At 44.8% G+C, this 15,309-nt stretch overlaps 1 protein-coding gene across 7 annotated transcripts in view; it reads left to right on the top strand.

Annotated features, from left to right (window-relative positions):
- Window positions 1-15,309, top strand: part of DOCK8 (dedicator of cytokinesis 8) — a 228,720-nt gene that overhangs the window by 124,155 nt on the left and 89,256 nt on the right. For all 7 annotated transcript variants that reach the window (XM_086684951.1, XM_086684950.1, XM_086684952.1 and 4 more), the window contains 2 exons: window positions 13,525-13,642; window positions 15,040-15,110. In XM_086684951.1, coding sequence (XP_086541077.1) covers window positions 13,525-13,642; window positions 15,040-15,110 — 189 coding nt within the window. The remainder of the gene's footprint in view (window positions 1-13,524; window positions 13,643-15,039; window positions 15,111-15,309) is intronic.

Raw genomic sequence — 15,309 nt, 5'->3', positions numbered from 1 at the left:
GATTCAGTTCCTCTTGGATTGTAAAGGCTTTAGTTCCTCGCTAGCTATTGGCAAGAGGCCTCCTTGAATATTTTACTGTGTTGGTCTTTCCATTGGGCAGCTTAACAACATGGCAATTGGCTTCCTCAGAATAAGCAGGAGAGAGGTTCTGTGTGTAAGCAAGACAGAAGCCAGAGTCTTTATATAAAACTAACCTCCAAAGTGACGTCCTGTGACTTCTGCTGTGTTCTCTTGGTTAGAAACAAGTCACCGGGTCCAGCCCACACTCAAGGGGAGGGTATTACGCAGGGCAAGAATACCAGGAGGCAGGGGTTCCTGGGAGCCATCTTGGAAGCTACTACCCCAGTTTGGAGCAAACTACAAAAGCTGGGGTGCTCCAGTTGTGTGAATTTGAAGGGGTCTAAAGAGGTAGAAAGAGGAGTGACAGAGGGCGGAGTACCCCTGTGGATGCTGAGGACACCACTTGCCGTGGAGAATCTTCCAGTCAGCCTGGTATGTTTCCAGGACATCTGCAATACATCGCTCCCTAGTAGAAAAACAAGCACTTCTTGACAGATCCTCAAAGGTGAGAAGAGTCTCCATGCCTGCCCCTCAGTAACCCACACTCCAAAAAACAAGTCCGCAATATAGGAAGAAAAAAAAATTTTGTTACGGGGTTTAAAACCAATAATCCCAAGTTTTCTTAGACTCGGTAGTGAGTAATAACCTGAAGCTATACATATGAGGGAGCGTGTTCACTTTTCTGCTTGCCCAGTATGCCAGCACCTCACCCCCACCCTCCCTCACACCCCACCATGCTCTCACCTCCCAAGCATCTGTGAATCTGTGTACTTCTAAAATCTATATCAAGTCCTCTGAGTGAAGTGGTAAATGTAGCTGTGGAAGGGTGAGCTGTGCAGGATGTCTGAAATGTATACTGCCAAAGTAGTTCTGTTCCAATCCCGCCCGTGTAGATAACATACATTCTCATTAAACATTTTCTAGTCATCCAAAAAAAAAAAAAAAAAGAAGAAGAAAAGAAATCATTGAAAATAGGGGTCTAATAAACCAACTGGGGGCTTGATCTATTCAACACATTTCTGAGCCCCCCCCATGGGGGAGTCACAATGAATATCCAAACAACAGACCTTAAAACCACATCATGGGTCCCGTGGGGGTAGCTGGGAGTTGGGAGAGATGCGGTTATCCAGTGAATGTTTTGACTGTTTTGTCAGGGTCAAGTTAAGAAGGTTTTAGGATTAAAAAAAATATGTGGAATAAAAAAATTTGGATTTGGGACCTTTCTGTGTTTTGTCACTCCTTGTCATGTGAAGGATCCAGATCCGGATCCAGCTTCACGATTAATAATGACCCCCTGTTCCTTTCCATCCCCTGTCTCCACTCACACTGACAGTCCATAAATCCCGCCTCTTTGTAAGGAGGAAAGGAATCAAGAAAACGAATTCATACAAAGGTGGGAGTGGATGATGTTTAAACCTCTTAATATTTGAAATCTAAGCAGTGTTTCAAAAAAAATATTTGGTAACATGGATATCTTAATTGGTAAAATTTCATTTAGCTCAACAAAGTATGGCTTAAAAAAAATATTTCAAGCAAGCTTGGAGAGAGATTTACTTTTTTTCCTAAAGCAGTCAGTTTTCCCAAGCAGGTTTCAAATTTTTATGCATATTTATGATTCTTTTCAAAGGGAATCTGGTCCAGATAAGACTTGAGATTGTAAATGTCCCAACTTTCCCTTGGGTCTTGTACTGTTGAAAACTAGTTGACTTTTTTTTTTAAGTTTATTTCTTTTGAGAGAGAGAGAGAGGGAGAGAGAGACTCCCAAGCAGGCCCCATGCTGTCAGTGCACAGCCTGGCATGGGTCTCGAACCTACAAATGGTGAGAACGTGACCTGAGCCGGAATCAAGAGTCAGATGCTTGACTGACTGAGCCACCCGGGTGCCCCAAAAATCTAATTGACTTTTCTTTTTTTTTTTTTTAAGTGTTTGTTTATTTTTGAGAGAGAGAGAGAGAGAGAGAGCATGAGCAGGGGAGGGGCAGAGAAAGAGACACACACAGAATCTGAAGCAGGCTCCAGGCTCCAAGCTGTCAGCACAGAGCCCAACACAGTGCCAGAACCCATGAACTGGGAGGTCATGATCTGAGCTGAAGTTGGACATTTAACTGACTGAGCCACCCAGGTGCCCGTCTAGTTGACTTTTTTTTCTTTTTTTTTTTTTAAGTGTGTTTATTTTTGACAGAGGTAGAGAAAGAGAGACAGAGCATGAGTGGGGGAGGGGCAGAGAGAGAGGGAGACACAGAAGCAGGCTCCAGGCTCTGAGCTGTCAGCACAGAGCCCGACGTGGGGCTCGAACTCACAGACTGCGAGATCATGACCTGAGCTGAAGTCGGATGCTCAACCAAATGAGCCATCCAGGCGCCCCTAGTTGACTTTTCTTAAACAAGTAACTGTTTAAGAGCTCACGTGCATTCACATGTGTCTAAAAGATGGCATTCTCTTGGCCCCAGCTTGAAGTCCTGCTTTATTTATTAAGAGTGCTGGTTTTCCAAACTCTCACTTAAGAGGAACTTTGTGAATCATAAAAATAAGGAATAGGATTGATGTAATAGGAAGGGTGCTCTACAAATGTCATAGGAGCTGTGTCTAGTTCATGTTGAAAGACAATGTAATAAAAGTTCTGTATAAAGACACCATATGTGGTGCTCAAACTGTAGTTCATCAGTTGAGAAAACATGGACGTTCCTTACCCCTACCCCCATCTTGAAAAGTGCTATGATAAGAGTTATTGGAGTTTACTGTTGTTTTGCTTTGTTTTTCCCTCTCTTGTTTTCTGTTTTTGAGCACTTTTTTTTTTTTTTTTAAGCATAACAGGACCATAGAGAGAGAATGTTGGGTCATTTATTGCAGTGTTTCTAAACAATTGGGTAACATTGTGTCTCTGGCCTCTTAACTGCATTTGCTTTTTGTAGGGCTGGGGGGTAGGGGTCCCCAAAGTTCAGAATGCGGTCCCAGCGCGTATACAAAACTTTGCGGCCTGGCCTCCTGAGCTCGGCGGTTACTGAGGGACAAGCTTGTGACGCCATCCCCAGCGCCTCCTTCGAATCCTGTGCGGTTTCCCAGGGCAGGCGGCCTCGTGTGGGCTCTGACTGGGGCCCCAGGACAGAGCCTTTGACAGTCCCTTTCTCTCTCTCTGAATTCTGAAGCTGGAGCGTGCCCTACATCCTACACGTGAGGGTTTTCCTTTCCACCTTCCATGGATCCCTTTGTAAATTTGTGCTTCGATCTAACCTTAAGTATTAGACACAGAAACAAACGCAGGTCATGGCATGAGACCGTAGAATGTCAAGACAGGACATGGAAAATGCCTCATTTTTATGCATTTATTTATAAACCTCATTGTAAAAATAATTTGGGGCAGCTTAAGGGGGCTGTATAACAAGGATAAAAGTTCTGAGTAGAAGGAAAATAAGGAGAGGGCAATCAATGTAAATCTGGGTAAGGTTAATACCAGGACATATCTTAATGTCTTAGGCAGTCCCTTAAAAAGTTAGCTGCACATTTGACCTCTTGCTTCCTGGCAGCCAAGCAAAAAACACAACAACAACAAAGGGAAACATGATGAACTACAGGATTCATATTTCTGACAAATGAAAAACACACCAGTTCTCTTGGATCCGTGCTGCTCGAACTTGAATGTGCGTTTGAATCATCTGGGGTGTTGTTAAAATGCAGGTTCTGATTCAGCAGGTCTGTGACGTCCTAACTGGCGCTCGGGTGGTGCCGATGCGGGCACTTTGCTCCTCCCAGGACGTCCTTTGAGTCGCAGAGCCTTAGCTCCCTCATAAGCACGTATTTACAAAGCATGCCGCCGCTTAAAACGTTAGGTTTGCAGGTTTCCTAGGTAATTCTGGGCTATAGCAAATATTGAGCTCTCAGATTTCTGACTCCAGTTTGCTCTTGATGTATTTCAAACATCAAAACCTCCAATAGCGAGGGACAGGACCCACCCTCCAAAGCTAACTCTATTATTTCATGCCTTGAAAAAAAAAAAAAAAACTTACCGTTTGGGCGAACATCCTTCTGCCCTTGTAAATAATAAATTAGAAGACTACGTTATAATAAAGTTCTGGTCAGTCTGTGGACCGAAGAGACATTTGCTGCTGTTCTTAGAAATAGTGATGGTAGGGGCGCCTGGGTGGCGCAGTCGGTTAAGCGTCCGACTTCAGCCAGGTCACGATCTCGTGGTCCGTGAGTTCGAGCCCCGCGTCAGGCTCTGGGCTGATGGCTCAGAGCCTGGAGCCTGTTTCCGATTCTGTGTCTCCCTCTCTCTCTGCCCCTCCCCCCTTCATGCTCTGTCTCTCTCTGTCCCCAAAATAAATAAACGTTGAAAAAAAAATTTTTTTTAGAAATAGTGATGGTTATGTGCACTGGGTCTGGCCTCAGGGCACCTGGATCTGAATCCCACTGTGCCTTTTGCTAACTGTTACCTCGGGCAAATTACACATCCTCCCTGTGCCTCTGTTTTATCATCTGCTAAGTGAAGTTGGGTCAAATACTGTTAGCTGTTTTTATTATTACATTTAAGACATATTTTCCTGGCAGTGAAATGTGAATGATAAATAAAACCACAGCTGCTCATCTGGCACGACCACCTTAAAAGAATGTATCTAGATTCGCAATTTCTTTGGAAGGTTTGAGTAAGTCGCAGACAACTTTAAGATCACCGATATTAATAGGCACTTGAATTTCGTCCTGTTAGAATCAAAGTCAGTTGCTAACACATTACTAAAAGGAGTGAGAGCCACCAACCTTTCCCCGTAGTTTTCAAATGAGGGCATCTCGTTTATGCAGGCGGTTTTGCTGTATTTCCACGTCAGCAAATAGTTCATCGATTCTTTGGCTCTGTCTTTGCAAAAAGGGCTAGAGTTATTTTTTAAGTTTATTTATTTATTTTGAAAGAGAGAAAGCGCACAACTAGGGAAGGGGCAGAGAGAGAGTGAGAGAGAGAGAGAGAGAGAGAGAGAGAGAGAGAGAGAGAGAGTGAGTCAGGCTCCCAAGCAGGCTCCACACCACCAGTGCAAAGCCCGATGCGGGAGCTCAAACTCACAAACTGTGAGATCGTGACCTGATCTGAAGTCAGACGCTTAACCGACTGAGCCACCCAGGCACCTCAGAAAGGAAGTTTTTAAACACAAGAAAAGAAAAAGAAATACTTTGAAATTACCAAAGTAGGGTGAGCATGGTTATGGAGGAAACCAGAGAGCTTTTTATGCAGTATGTTTCAGTGTGTTGTATCTTGTGGTTCATGAGCCTGAGCCCCACATCGGGCTCTCTGCTGTCTATGTGGAGCCTGCTTGGGATCCTCTGTCTCCCTCTCTCTGTCCATCCCCCCTCTCATATATTCATATATATATATATATATATATATATATATATATATATATATATATATAAACAGTCTGCAAAGTATGGGAAAATGTTTTCACCTCTAGGTTAAACTCAGTAGAGTTGCCATTGATGAACTGACAAAATGTTATACGTACTAAGCAGTTGATTTTATTTTAACAAAGCTGATCTCACTACGATGCCTCCACTCAGCTTTTCTTTTTCTTTGCAATTTTTTTTAATGTTTATTTATTTTTGAGAGAGACACAGAGTGTGAGCAGGGGAGGGGCAGAGAGAGAGGGAGACACAGAATCCGGAGCAGGATCCAGGCTCTGAGCTGTCAGCACAGAGCCCAATGCGGGACTTGAACCCACAAACCACGAGATCATGACCTGAATTGAAGTCGCTTAAGCAACTGAGCCACCCAGGCACCCCCAAGTAAGCACTGAGTTTTAGAATCATGCAGCACCTGGCTGGCTTAGTCAGAAGAGTATGCAACTCTTGATCTCTGGGTCGTGAGTTTGAGCCCCATGCTGGAGGTAGAGATTACTTAAATGCATTTAAAAAATAGTAAAATGAATAAAATCATTAATTGTGATTTTGAGATTTTACTTTTCATATTTTGGAGCTAATAATGTTGGAGGCCTCAGACATTTTCATGAAACCCTAAGATGTTCCTCAATCTTGGGCTCCCGCCTGTCATCCTGAGGGGAAAGTGGCCGTGCCCACAAGCCAGTCCCAGTCCTTGGCATGAAGTCATCATTGCTGCACATGTGGAAGGAAATAGATGCCAGTTGGAACTGGAGGAGAGCTCCCTCATAAAGAGCATTTTGTCCTTTGCTGAGGGGCTGTGAGGAGGCAGGGAGAAGGTTTATCATAGACATGGAGAAAGAGAGAAAGCAAGGGGAAGCTAAAAAAAAAAGAGGTACACGCACACAGATTGAAGATAGAGACAGAGAGACGTTGAAAGATGGAGAGAGAAACCTGGAGAGATGGACCAGTTCCCTAAGTAACATATACTGAGTCCTCAGCCCTGAAGAGTGTTGGTGGTTGCCCGCTAAAGCTCACCACAACACCGTCCACCACTGTTGTCAGCCGAACCCCCCCCTCCGTGAAAATTGCAGCCTCCTCCCTCTCCCACTCCAGCAACTTTAGCTTCTTGTCGCCTCTCTCCATGCCTCACACCTGGAACCAGCCGGTTCTGGAGCTCAGCCACCAGCAGGTGGACGCCTTCGTTCCTCTTGCCGAGCTGCCCGGCTCTCTTCTCCAGGCTCGGCTCTCTCTCCTGCTGGCCCTTTTGCATTAGCAGCTCCACTAGAGAGCGGTTCAACATGCCCAGTCGTTTCGACAAGTGCCCGATGTTCTCTTTGCTGTAGCTCGCCTGCTCCTTGAGCTGCACTCCAAGCTAGAGAAGCCTCTGGGAGAGAACACAGATGTCATCGTTGGAATAACAGGTTCTTCTCTTCGTTTTCTCACCCTGGAGAGAGAATATGCTAAACTGAGTAGGGCGTACACCGGTGTTCTTTGCATTATGGCTTTGCAGGATTTCTAGGTCCCCTGTGCTAAGCTGTTTTCAGGAAAGGTAATAGAAGACAGTCCCAAGGCGGTGAGGAGCAGGGAGAGTGTGGTCGCCAGTTGGATCTAAGAATGATCAAATTCTGCGAGTTTAACTTCTGACTTCCTGGAGCTGCTCAATTACAGCAGCTTAAAAATCATTGAATCAGTGGAAAAAATTCGAAGTTTCCAAAACAGTTTGTCATCAAAAGAAGCCATCGGATGTGGCTCTGGGAAGAAGGCTGTTGATGGATACCGGGTGTTCAGTTAAATGTCGTGACGTATAGAACCAAAGAAAACCGTTTTTGTCTGCGCTGAGGAAGATTGGATTGTACTAAATGCACATATGCTGGACCCACACTTACTAAAGCAGCTTTCAGAATCGCTCGGCCATAACCAGTGATGCCTATTTTGGTTATAGGCTACCTTCTCAAGAATCATTAGATAACATAACTCTTAGGGTTTTTCTCCAGCTGATATGAGGCATATAATTTATCACTTATAAAAATACAAGCTCATTTGTCAGTTTCTTGATAATCACCCTTACCTGGTTTAGACTCTGTGAATCACCCACCCTGCAGATAGATCTTCCCTCCCAAGAGATAACATTATTGCTTTTCATATGTTCATTTCTTTAAAAGCATGCATATTTAACAAAACACATTACTTAGCATTGTGGAGGTAAGAAATAAAATGATCCTTGGGAGACACATCTTCCTTAAAAAAAAAATGTTTAGGCAAAACCATTTAACCTCCCTGGAATCAGGTTCCAGCTTGCAAAAAGGGATGTTGAACTAAATTCTCTTGAAGTTTCCCTCCACCTGTGTGTCCTGTGGAAAGCGCATTTAGTATGGAGCAGGACCCTGAGCACCCGTAAGTGATGATGTTTGAGAACAAGGGTCCAGCACCCCTGTGGAAGCAACGTGCAAAATTGAAGGACAAGTGGGTCAGGTAGGCAGTGCCCCTGTACTGAGATACGGGAGAAGAGTGTGAGGACAGCTCACCTGCTTATCCAATCTGAGTGACAACGGTCGTGATTTACACAGACCCTTTGACCCACCTACTTCAAAGCATTTTTACAAACTTTCGCTCATTATTTCTTCAACCACATCATAAATAAAGGTAGATTGGTGGGTTTTTTTTTTATCCAATTAATTCAACAATGAAGAAACTGAACTTTATAGAACCTAAAGAGATTTTTCCAAAAGGACACTACATTGCAAAGGGGCAAGATAGATAAAGGATTCATCAGAGCCTAACAGTTGAGACAAAGGAAATAGCCTAAATGTTTATTTTTGGAGACTGGTGCAAATTATGGCACATTCATAGCACGAAAAATCACGTAGCCATCAAAGCCATGTGTATTGGGAAAATGGTCATAACTGAACACTCAGTGATACAAAAACAAAAAGCTCTGTCTATACAGTATGATAAAAATGTTGAACGTACAGAGGAAATAAAGGCAGGAGGAAATAGGCTGCTCTGAACAGTGATTTTCCTCAAGGCAGTGGGATATTGGGTAGTTGATATTTTATTCTGTATACTTTTTATTACTTTTCAGCTCTCCAAGATTGAAACAATGGATACATATCGTCGTAACCATGTAACTTTCATAATCGTGATTATGAAAGAGAGAGAGTTGGTGTGAGAGAGGGAGTGGAGTGGGCCAACTCCAAAGGATGATAGGAAAGATCTCTTGGATGATGTGACATGTGAGCCGAAACCCAGGAGATGAGAAGGGACTGGTCATGTGGAGAACCGGAAGAAGCTCTTCTCGGCAAGGGGAAGAGCAGGTGCGAAAGCCCTGACGTAAGAATCAGTTTAGAATGTTCTAGGCCCTCGAGAAAAAGGCCAGTGTGGGAAAGTAATGAGCAGTAAGGTCAGAGAGATTGCCGAGGGCCGATCACCTAGGGATCATGATGCGTAGCTTGGGAAACCCTCGCAGGAGCCTGCCGTAATCTAGTTTACATTTGGAAAGGTCCTCCTGACCGATATACAGGGAGTAGATGATAAGGGACAAGCGTAGACGCCAAGAGATGAATTGGAAGCATCACAGTGGCCCGGCCGAGACATGAGAGTGATTTGCAGCAGAGTGTAGGTTGTGGCGTGTGTCAGACTTAGTAGCTGTGTGCAGGAAAGCCTCGTCATCATCACAGCTGTCCTTAGTGCATTCTTACTCGTGAGTGCCCACCACCGCCCTGCGAGGGAGGTGTGATTATTAGCCTCCCTTTGGAAAGCCTACATAACTTGCCCAAGGCCAGCTCTCTGGCTCCAGAGCCAATGCCGTTAACCACTCTTGAGGCTACTGCCCAGGCAGCATTCGCTGTGCAGATGGAGCGGTGGTAGCAAAGGGGAGCAAGAGTGAGCAGAGGGGGGTCTGCACCCCTACCCATGTGCCCACACCCAACTTTGAACGGCATCCCATCCTCAGTATAACGTCCGTGTCCATTCCTAACAGCCTCGCGGTTGGGCTCCCTCCGTTTGACAGGGCAAGGTTTGGGAGGTGCCACTGAGACAGGCACGGGCTATGTTCAGAACAGCACTGAACTTGATCTTGGATCTGCTCTGTGGCTAATTCAGAGGGTGAACTCTTCCTCGACCCCCCGCCCAGGGCCTCTGTTTTCTCATGTTCAAAAGTTGGGGCTTGGACTGGGTGGCTCCCAGCTCTCACCCCCCAAATTCTACATCCATCCCTTCACTGTATCATAGCCTGACACCTACGTTTCGGAGGAAGGCATCGACACTTTCCTGGCTTTTGAAGCTTGTTGAATATTATGCCCGTTTGCTAAATTTAATCAATTTCCTTGTGATGACATTCTTGCCTTGCAATTATATTGTTTTTCACTTAAGTGTAGGAAACGGTCACTGCAGTGAACCGTTTACAGCCACTTGTGATCCTGAGATCACAAGAGATCAACAAGAGGACAGGACAGCAGCTAGAAAGAGCTGGAAACAAAGGCCAGCAGGCAGGGGGAAGTGTGTGCGCCAGCCACTGCCATGCCAGGGCATCAGAAGTACAGTGCAAGATACAGAGTGCCCTAGAGAGGTCACGAGACACAGCAGTTAAGATCTGTCACCAGCACCGTGTCACCCCCGTTGTGCTTCCAGAAAATTGCCCAATACAGAGAGTCGAGGGTAAAGTAAGACCTCCCTGACCTTTGCACTTGCCGAAGCAGAGAGCGCCTGTGTGTTCTTGATAGCTCCAAGTAGCATTTTCTTCCCTGAGCACCTGAGAGTTGTCCCTCATCACCTTGCAACCTCTTTGAGCAGAGAATCGTGATGCGTTTTTCCTCCCTCGATGTGGGATGCTCCTCTGTCCCCAGATAAGTTCATTTCAGTGTTTTCCCAGGTGATTTCTCAGAACATTACGCATGTGAAACATACCATGAAAGAACAGATCAATGAAATGAGTTCTGCGGTCAAAACATTGAGGGAGAGGAGCGGCCTCTTTTCCTCTGACAGCAAATTCACGGTGCACATTAACCTGTGTATCTTGGTCTCTCCCAGTCTTTCCCAGCAGCATCTGGTCACCCAGCTCCTCCACTTCCCCACATACTTGTTAACGTTTTGCAAAGCGCTAGGGTTCTGTGGAACAGGTGGGGCACTGCTGTGTTGTGTTCAGCCTTCGGCGACCAGCAGGCTAACGGAATTAACCTTGCTTGATAGCTGGTGTAAGACTGAAGGTTTTACGACACTCAGTGAAATAAAGCATCGTCGCTTTCAACAATGATAAGTTGCGTGAAACATATGACGGAACAGAAATGTCAAACCGCGAAATTTCGTTACGAAAGTGAAGCTAGGTTGAGAATATGATTTTTTTATTAAAGGCCCAGCTCTAGCCCCGGCATTCTCGTATTTTCTCAGCTCTGAGGGCTACCCCCATCACAACACATTCAGAAAGCTTTTCACTTCCTCTTGCCTGACCAGACCAGGGATTCTGAGGATCACTGCATCCATTCCTGATAGTTCAGGGGGCTCTCCCTGGAGCATTAACTTTGTCACATGGCTCGCTTTTTATTTACACGTCTGGTACCAAATCACTGAGGTGGGGCTGTCAGCCAGGTCCTTCAGGAGCGGGTTCACTCAGCCCATCCATTTGGTCTTGTCCAGGGCTGTGGCTATTAGTGTTGTCCCCCGCTGACAGTGTCATAGCAAGGAAGAGCCATGGGGTAAATCTGGGCATTTATGCAACGCTGGTCCAAAATGACCACTTTCACACACACGTGACTGCAGGATAAATCTGGTTATTACAATGAAGGGGTTATGGATGCAAGACGAGAGTCAATGCCAGCTTAGTCCTTCCCTTTTGATTTTCCAGTCCCTCACTACTGCAGACTTCATAAATTAAACAGATTTAAAATTTTCATCTTCTGCCTCCTACTTGAGTATTGACTTTTCCCTTTTCCAATAGAGCATACTTTACATTTGAACATGGACCCAGTGAACGGCATTGACTATATCTATTAAAGGTGGGAAATCTGGGGCACCTGGGTGGCTCAGTTGGTTGAGCATCTGACTTCAGCTCAGGTCATGATCTTGCGGCTCGTGTGTTCAAGCCCTGCGTCACGCTCTGTTCGGTCAGTGCAGAGCCCGCTTCGGATAATCTGTCCCTGTCTCTCACTGCCCTGCTCCGCTCATGTGTGCCCTCTCTTTCTCAAAATAAATAAATGAACATTAAAAAAAAAAAAAGATGGGAAATCTTCTGGGTATAGTTGAACAGATCTTTACCACACAAAATCACATGTGTAGATAAGTAGTTCTCAAATGGGGGTGATTTGGACCCCTCGGGTGAACATTTAGCAATTTCCAGAGACATTTTTGATTGTCGCAACTGAGTAGGGGGGAGACGCTCCTAATATCTAATGGGTAGAAGCCAGGGATTGTGCTGAATGTCCTACATTGCACAGGACCATCCCACAATAAGAAGTTTTCAGTCCCAAATGTCAGTAACGGTGAGGTTAAGAAACCCTTATATCAATTAACAGGCAAATCTTTATAAAGTATTATAAGAACCTACTATTCACAAAGGAAAAATCTGGTCACCTGGTCCTCTCTCTCTTGATCACTCCTCTCCTGTGTCTGGTTCACACAAGGGTAGTTTTGTCCTCTTGAAAGCCTTTGGGACAAGCATGTATCTGTCTGAGGAGACTGTGTTACCTAGTAGTTAGAACAGTGGACCAAGTGTGAGAAGGACAAGACGTTTGCCCAAAGAAGGTGACACTAATTGAATCAGCCCTGTGTACTGTTGACACTCATCTGTTAATAAGACCCAGAAAATGAGGCACGCTTGTCACCGAGAGATGTCATGAATAACACAGGATGGAAAGACCATTCTGGTCATTTCTGTGGGAGTCTTGTCAGAGGGAATACAGCTTAGTTAAGAGCCCAGCTCTGGAGCCAGGCTCCCTGACTTCAGTTCCCGACTGAAATCTCCTACCTATATGATTTAGGGCAAGTGATTTAACACCTCTGTATCTCATCTTTTCCTTATTTGTGACATGGGGATGATGCCATGACAATAGTACCTACTTAGAGGATAATTATGAGACTTGAACAGTTTAACAAACACCAAGTATTTGGAACACTGCTTGACTCAGGATAAGTGCTCTATAATCGTTAGTATCATTATTTCCTTGAGTCAAGGATATATGATTCTTCAAAAATATACACATTTGTTCCTTTATTCCACAAATATTTACATAGCACCTATATGTCCTAGGCAGTATTATATGCTGGAGATTCATCAGTGGATAAAAACATCAGATAAAAATCTCTGCCTTCCCAGAGTTTACCTTTTAGTGGAGTATACTAGTAATAATGTTAGCCTAGTAGCTGTCGCATAGTTGTTTGATGGATGGATATATTTTTCATGTTGTTGTTGTGTGATTGTCATATAACTTGTGGGCTGGAGGTTTGAACAGTCATCTTAGGTAGGAAAAGAGGGGTGACCAGCTCTTGGTTTCAGTGAAGGTCATGATCTCACAGTTCGTGAGTTCAGACCCCGCGTCAGGCTCCACGCTGACAGTGCGGAGCCCGCTTGGAATTTCTCTCTCTCTCTTTTTCTCTGCCCCTCCCCTTCTCTAAATAAATAAACAAACAAACAAACAAACTTAAAAATATATATATATGAAAAGAAAGCTAAACATATCCAGAATTCAATGCCAAGAAAAAATTGAAACCACAGCATACAGATTAGAAAGGGAAAAAAAGGAAGAAAAAGAAAAGAAATGAGATGTGGTCATGAGTTTCGTTGAAGATGAGCTGAACCTTTTTTGCTTTCTTTGTATCAGAAATACTCCCTCTAGGCAGATTTCCATACCCTCAGATGGTGGGACTTTCTGAGCTGCCGCAGACACATCTTTCCATGTAGCAAAGCAGAGAACAGTGCTGGTTATCATCGATGACTGCAGCTGAAGAGGAAGAATCAATAATACCTCACTCCTCCCCAAATCATTCACTTCAGAAAGGAAGAGACTCCGTCAGAATAATTACCTCATGAGCATAGGCTTTAGTATTCACTGAAGAACTTGGCAAAATCATGCTCATGACTTGATGCGCTGGTTCTTTACCTTTTCTTTTCCAGAAACCTTCTCTACGTCTACCCGCAGAGGCTGAACTTTGCTAATAAACTAGCATCTGCCCGGAACATTACAATAAAGATCCAGTTTATGTCTGGAGAGGATGCTAACAATGCTATGCCGGTAAGAGGGACACGTATACGTGCCTCACCCCGGGGTGTGCTGACCTTCCCATCGACAACACCCAAAGCCCAGCAGCACACAGAGTCCGTCTCTTCAGGCCAACCAACACCTCTCAGCGTGCGCAAAGGCCTTTGTGGCTAGTCTGACACGGGTCCCAGTGTGCTGATGGGGAAACGGGGCCAGTCTAAATTGAAAGTCTCTTCCCTAACTTATTTCCTAGTGGTCTGTGAAATTTGGAAACGCAGCTCATTTGAGAGGACTGAAAAATACCACGAAATCTTTCCAAACCACCCCTGCTGGTATAAGAGTTGGAGAGGCGGGCCCACTGCATCAGCCATGTTTGCTCTATTTCCAGATGTGCATTGAGATACACTCTGCCTGAGCCCCAGACCACATCTGGAGATATATATTGCCTAGTCATGATAAACACACACCATCTCAACCCATTTCGGGAATGGAGCTTCATCTCGAAGCAGAATTTAAATCAAATAATAAATATATAATAACAGTGTTCTCTAGGGAACCCAAAAGGCCAGAATTTGTATTGTATTATTTCTACTATCTTCTAATAACATGGGAAGTTAGCTGTTATTATTTAATGCAAGTCCCGGAATCCAATTAATACACCTTTCTACTGAAGTAATTTTTTTCCAGTGAATCCATTCTAGAAGTATCTACTTTTTTTTTTCTTTAACCATCTTCCTGTTGGCTTACTCACCTACCCAAAGGTATCTTCTTGCAACAGTGGTGGGAAGGAAATGCTCAAGGAAATGCCCCTGGTTCTCTCTGCTCTGGCCCCTGGCAAGGCTCCCAGGGCAGCCGGGTACAGCTGCACAGAAATTTCTCGTAGGGGACAAGTGGGGGCCAGGCCCAGCCTGTTCTCTACTCCCCAGGCCCCGGGACCTGTCATTTTTGCACCTAGTAAAAAGGGCTCTTGTTTTCTTTGCCCAAAGATGAGTCAAATCATGTGCCTTTAGGGCTGAGTCAGGCCAGAAGAGGTGTCTTTTTCTAAATAGCACGAACATGTGGACAGGCCAGTGAAGGCCCTGATCACCCAAGCGACCAGGCCCATGTCTCTGGAGGGAAAAGAGCCCGGGCCAGAGTCGCTGGGGCAGCACTCTGTGGCTCTGCCCTGGAGTACAGACATACAGACAGTGAGGCGGAGTGGAGAAAGTGCTGGCCTTCCAGGCTCACAGCCCTGTGGCCCTTGGTCACTAATATACCCTTCGTAACCAGTTCCCCATTGGTACGTGTGCAGTTGGATCAGTTGTAAACTCAGCACCCTTAATTTACAAAATGCAGCTCTGTGAGACCAGAACATCCCCTGGGCCGATGACAGTTGATTTGATGGACCCAAATATCACCGCTCATTTGGTCTTTTCTGTATTGGCAAACAGATCATCTTTGGAAAATCTAATGGCCCGGAGTTTCTCCAGGAAGTTTACACAGCCGTTACATACCATAATAAGTAAGTACGTTTCAGAGTTGTAAACCTACGTCATGGTTGTCTCATTATCTCCTGGCTTTTCTGAACCCCTTAGATGATTCCTCCCAAAAGTTTTATAATTTGGGGGACTGAGGGACCAAGCAAATATATGTCAGTTCCATGATTCTGTGTCAGAGATGCACATTTTTTGCCATTACCTAAGACTGGGAGAAGAAAATAT

The sequence above is a fragment of the Puma concolor genome, chromosome D4 (genome assembly GCF_028749965.1).
Source record: "Puma concolor isolate L17-30 chromosome D4, mPumCon1.1.hap2, whole genome shotgun sequence".
Lineage (NCBI taxonomy): Eukaryota > Metazoa > Chordata > Mammalia > Carnivora > Felidae > Puma > Puma concolor.
The sequence above is the reverse complement of the archived record's forward strand: the minus strand, read 5'-3'. Positions and strand labels throughout refer to the sequence as shown.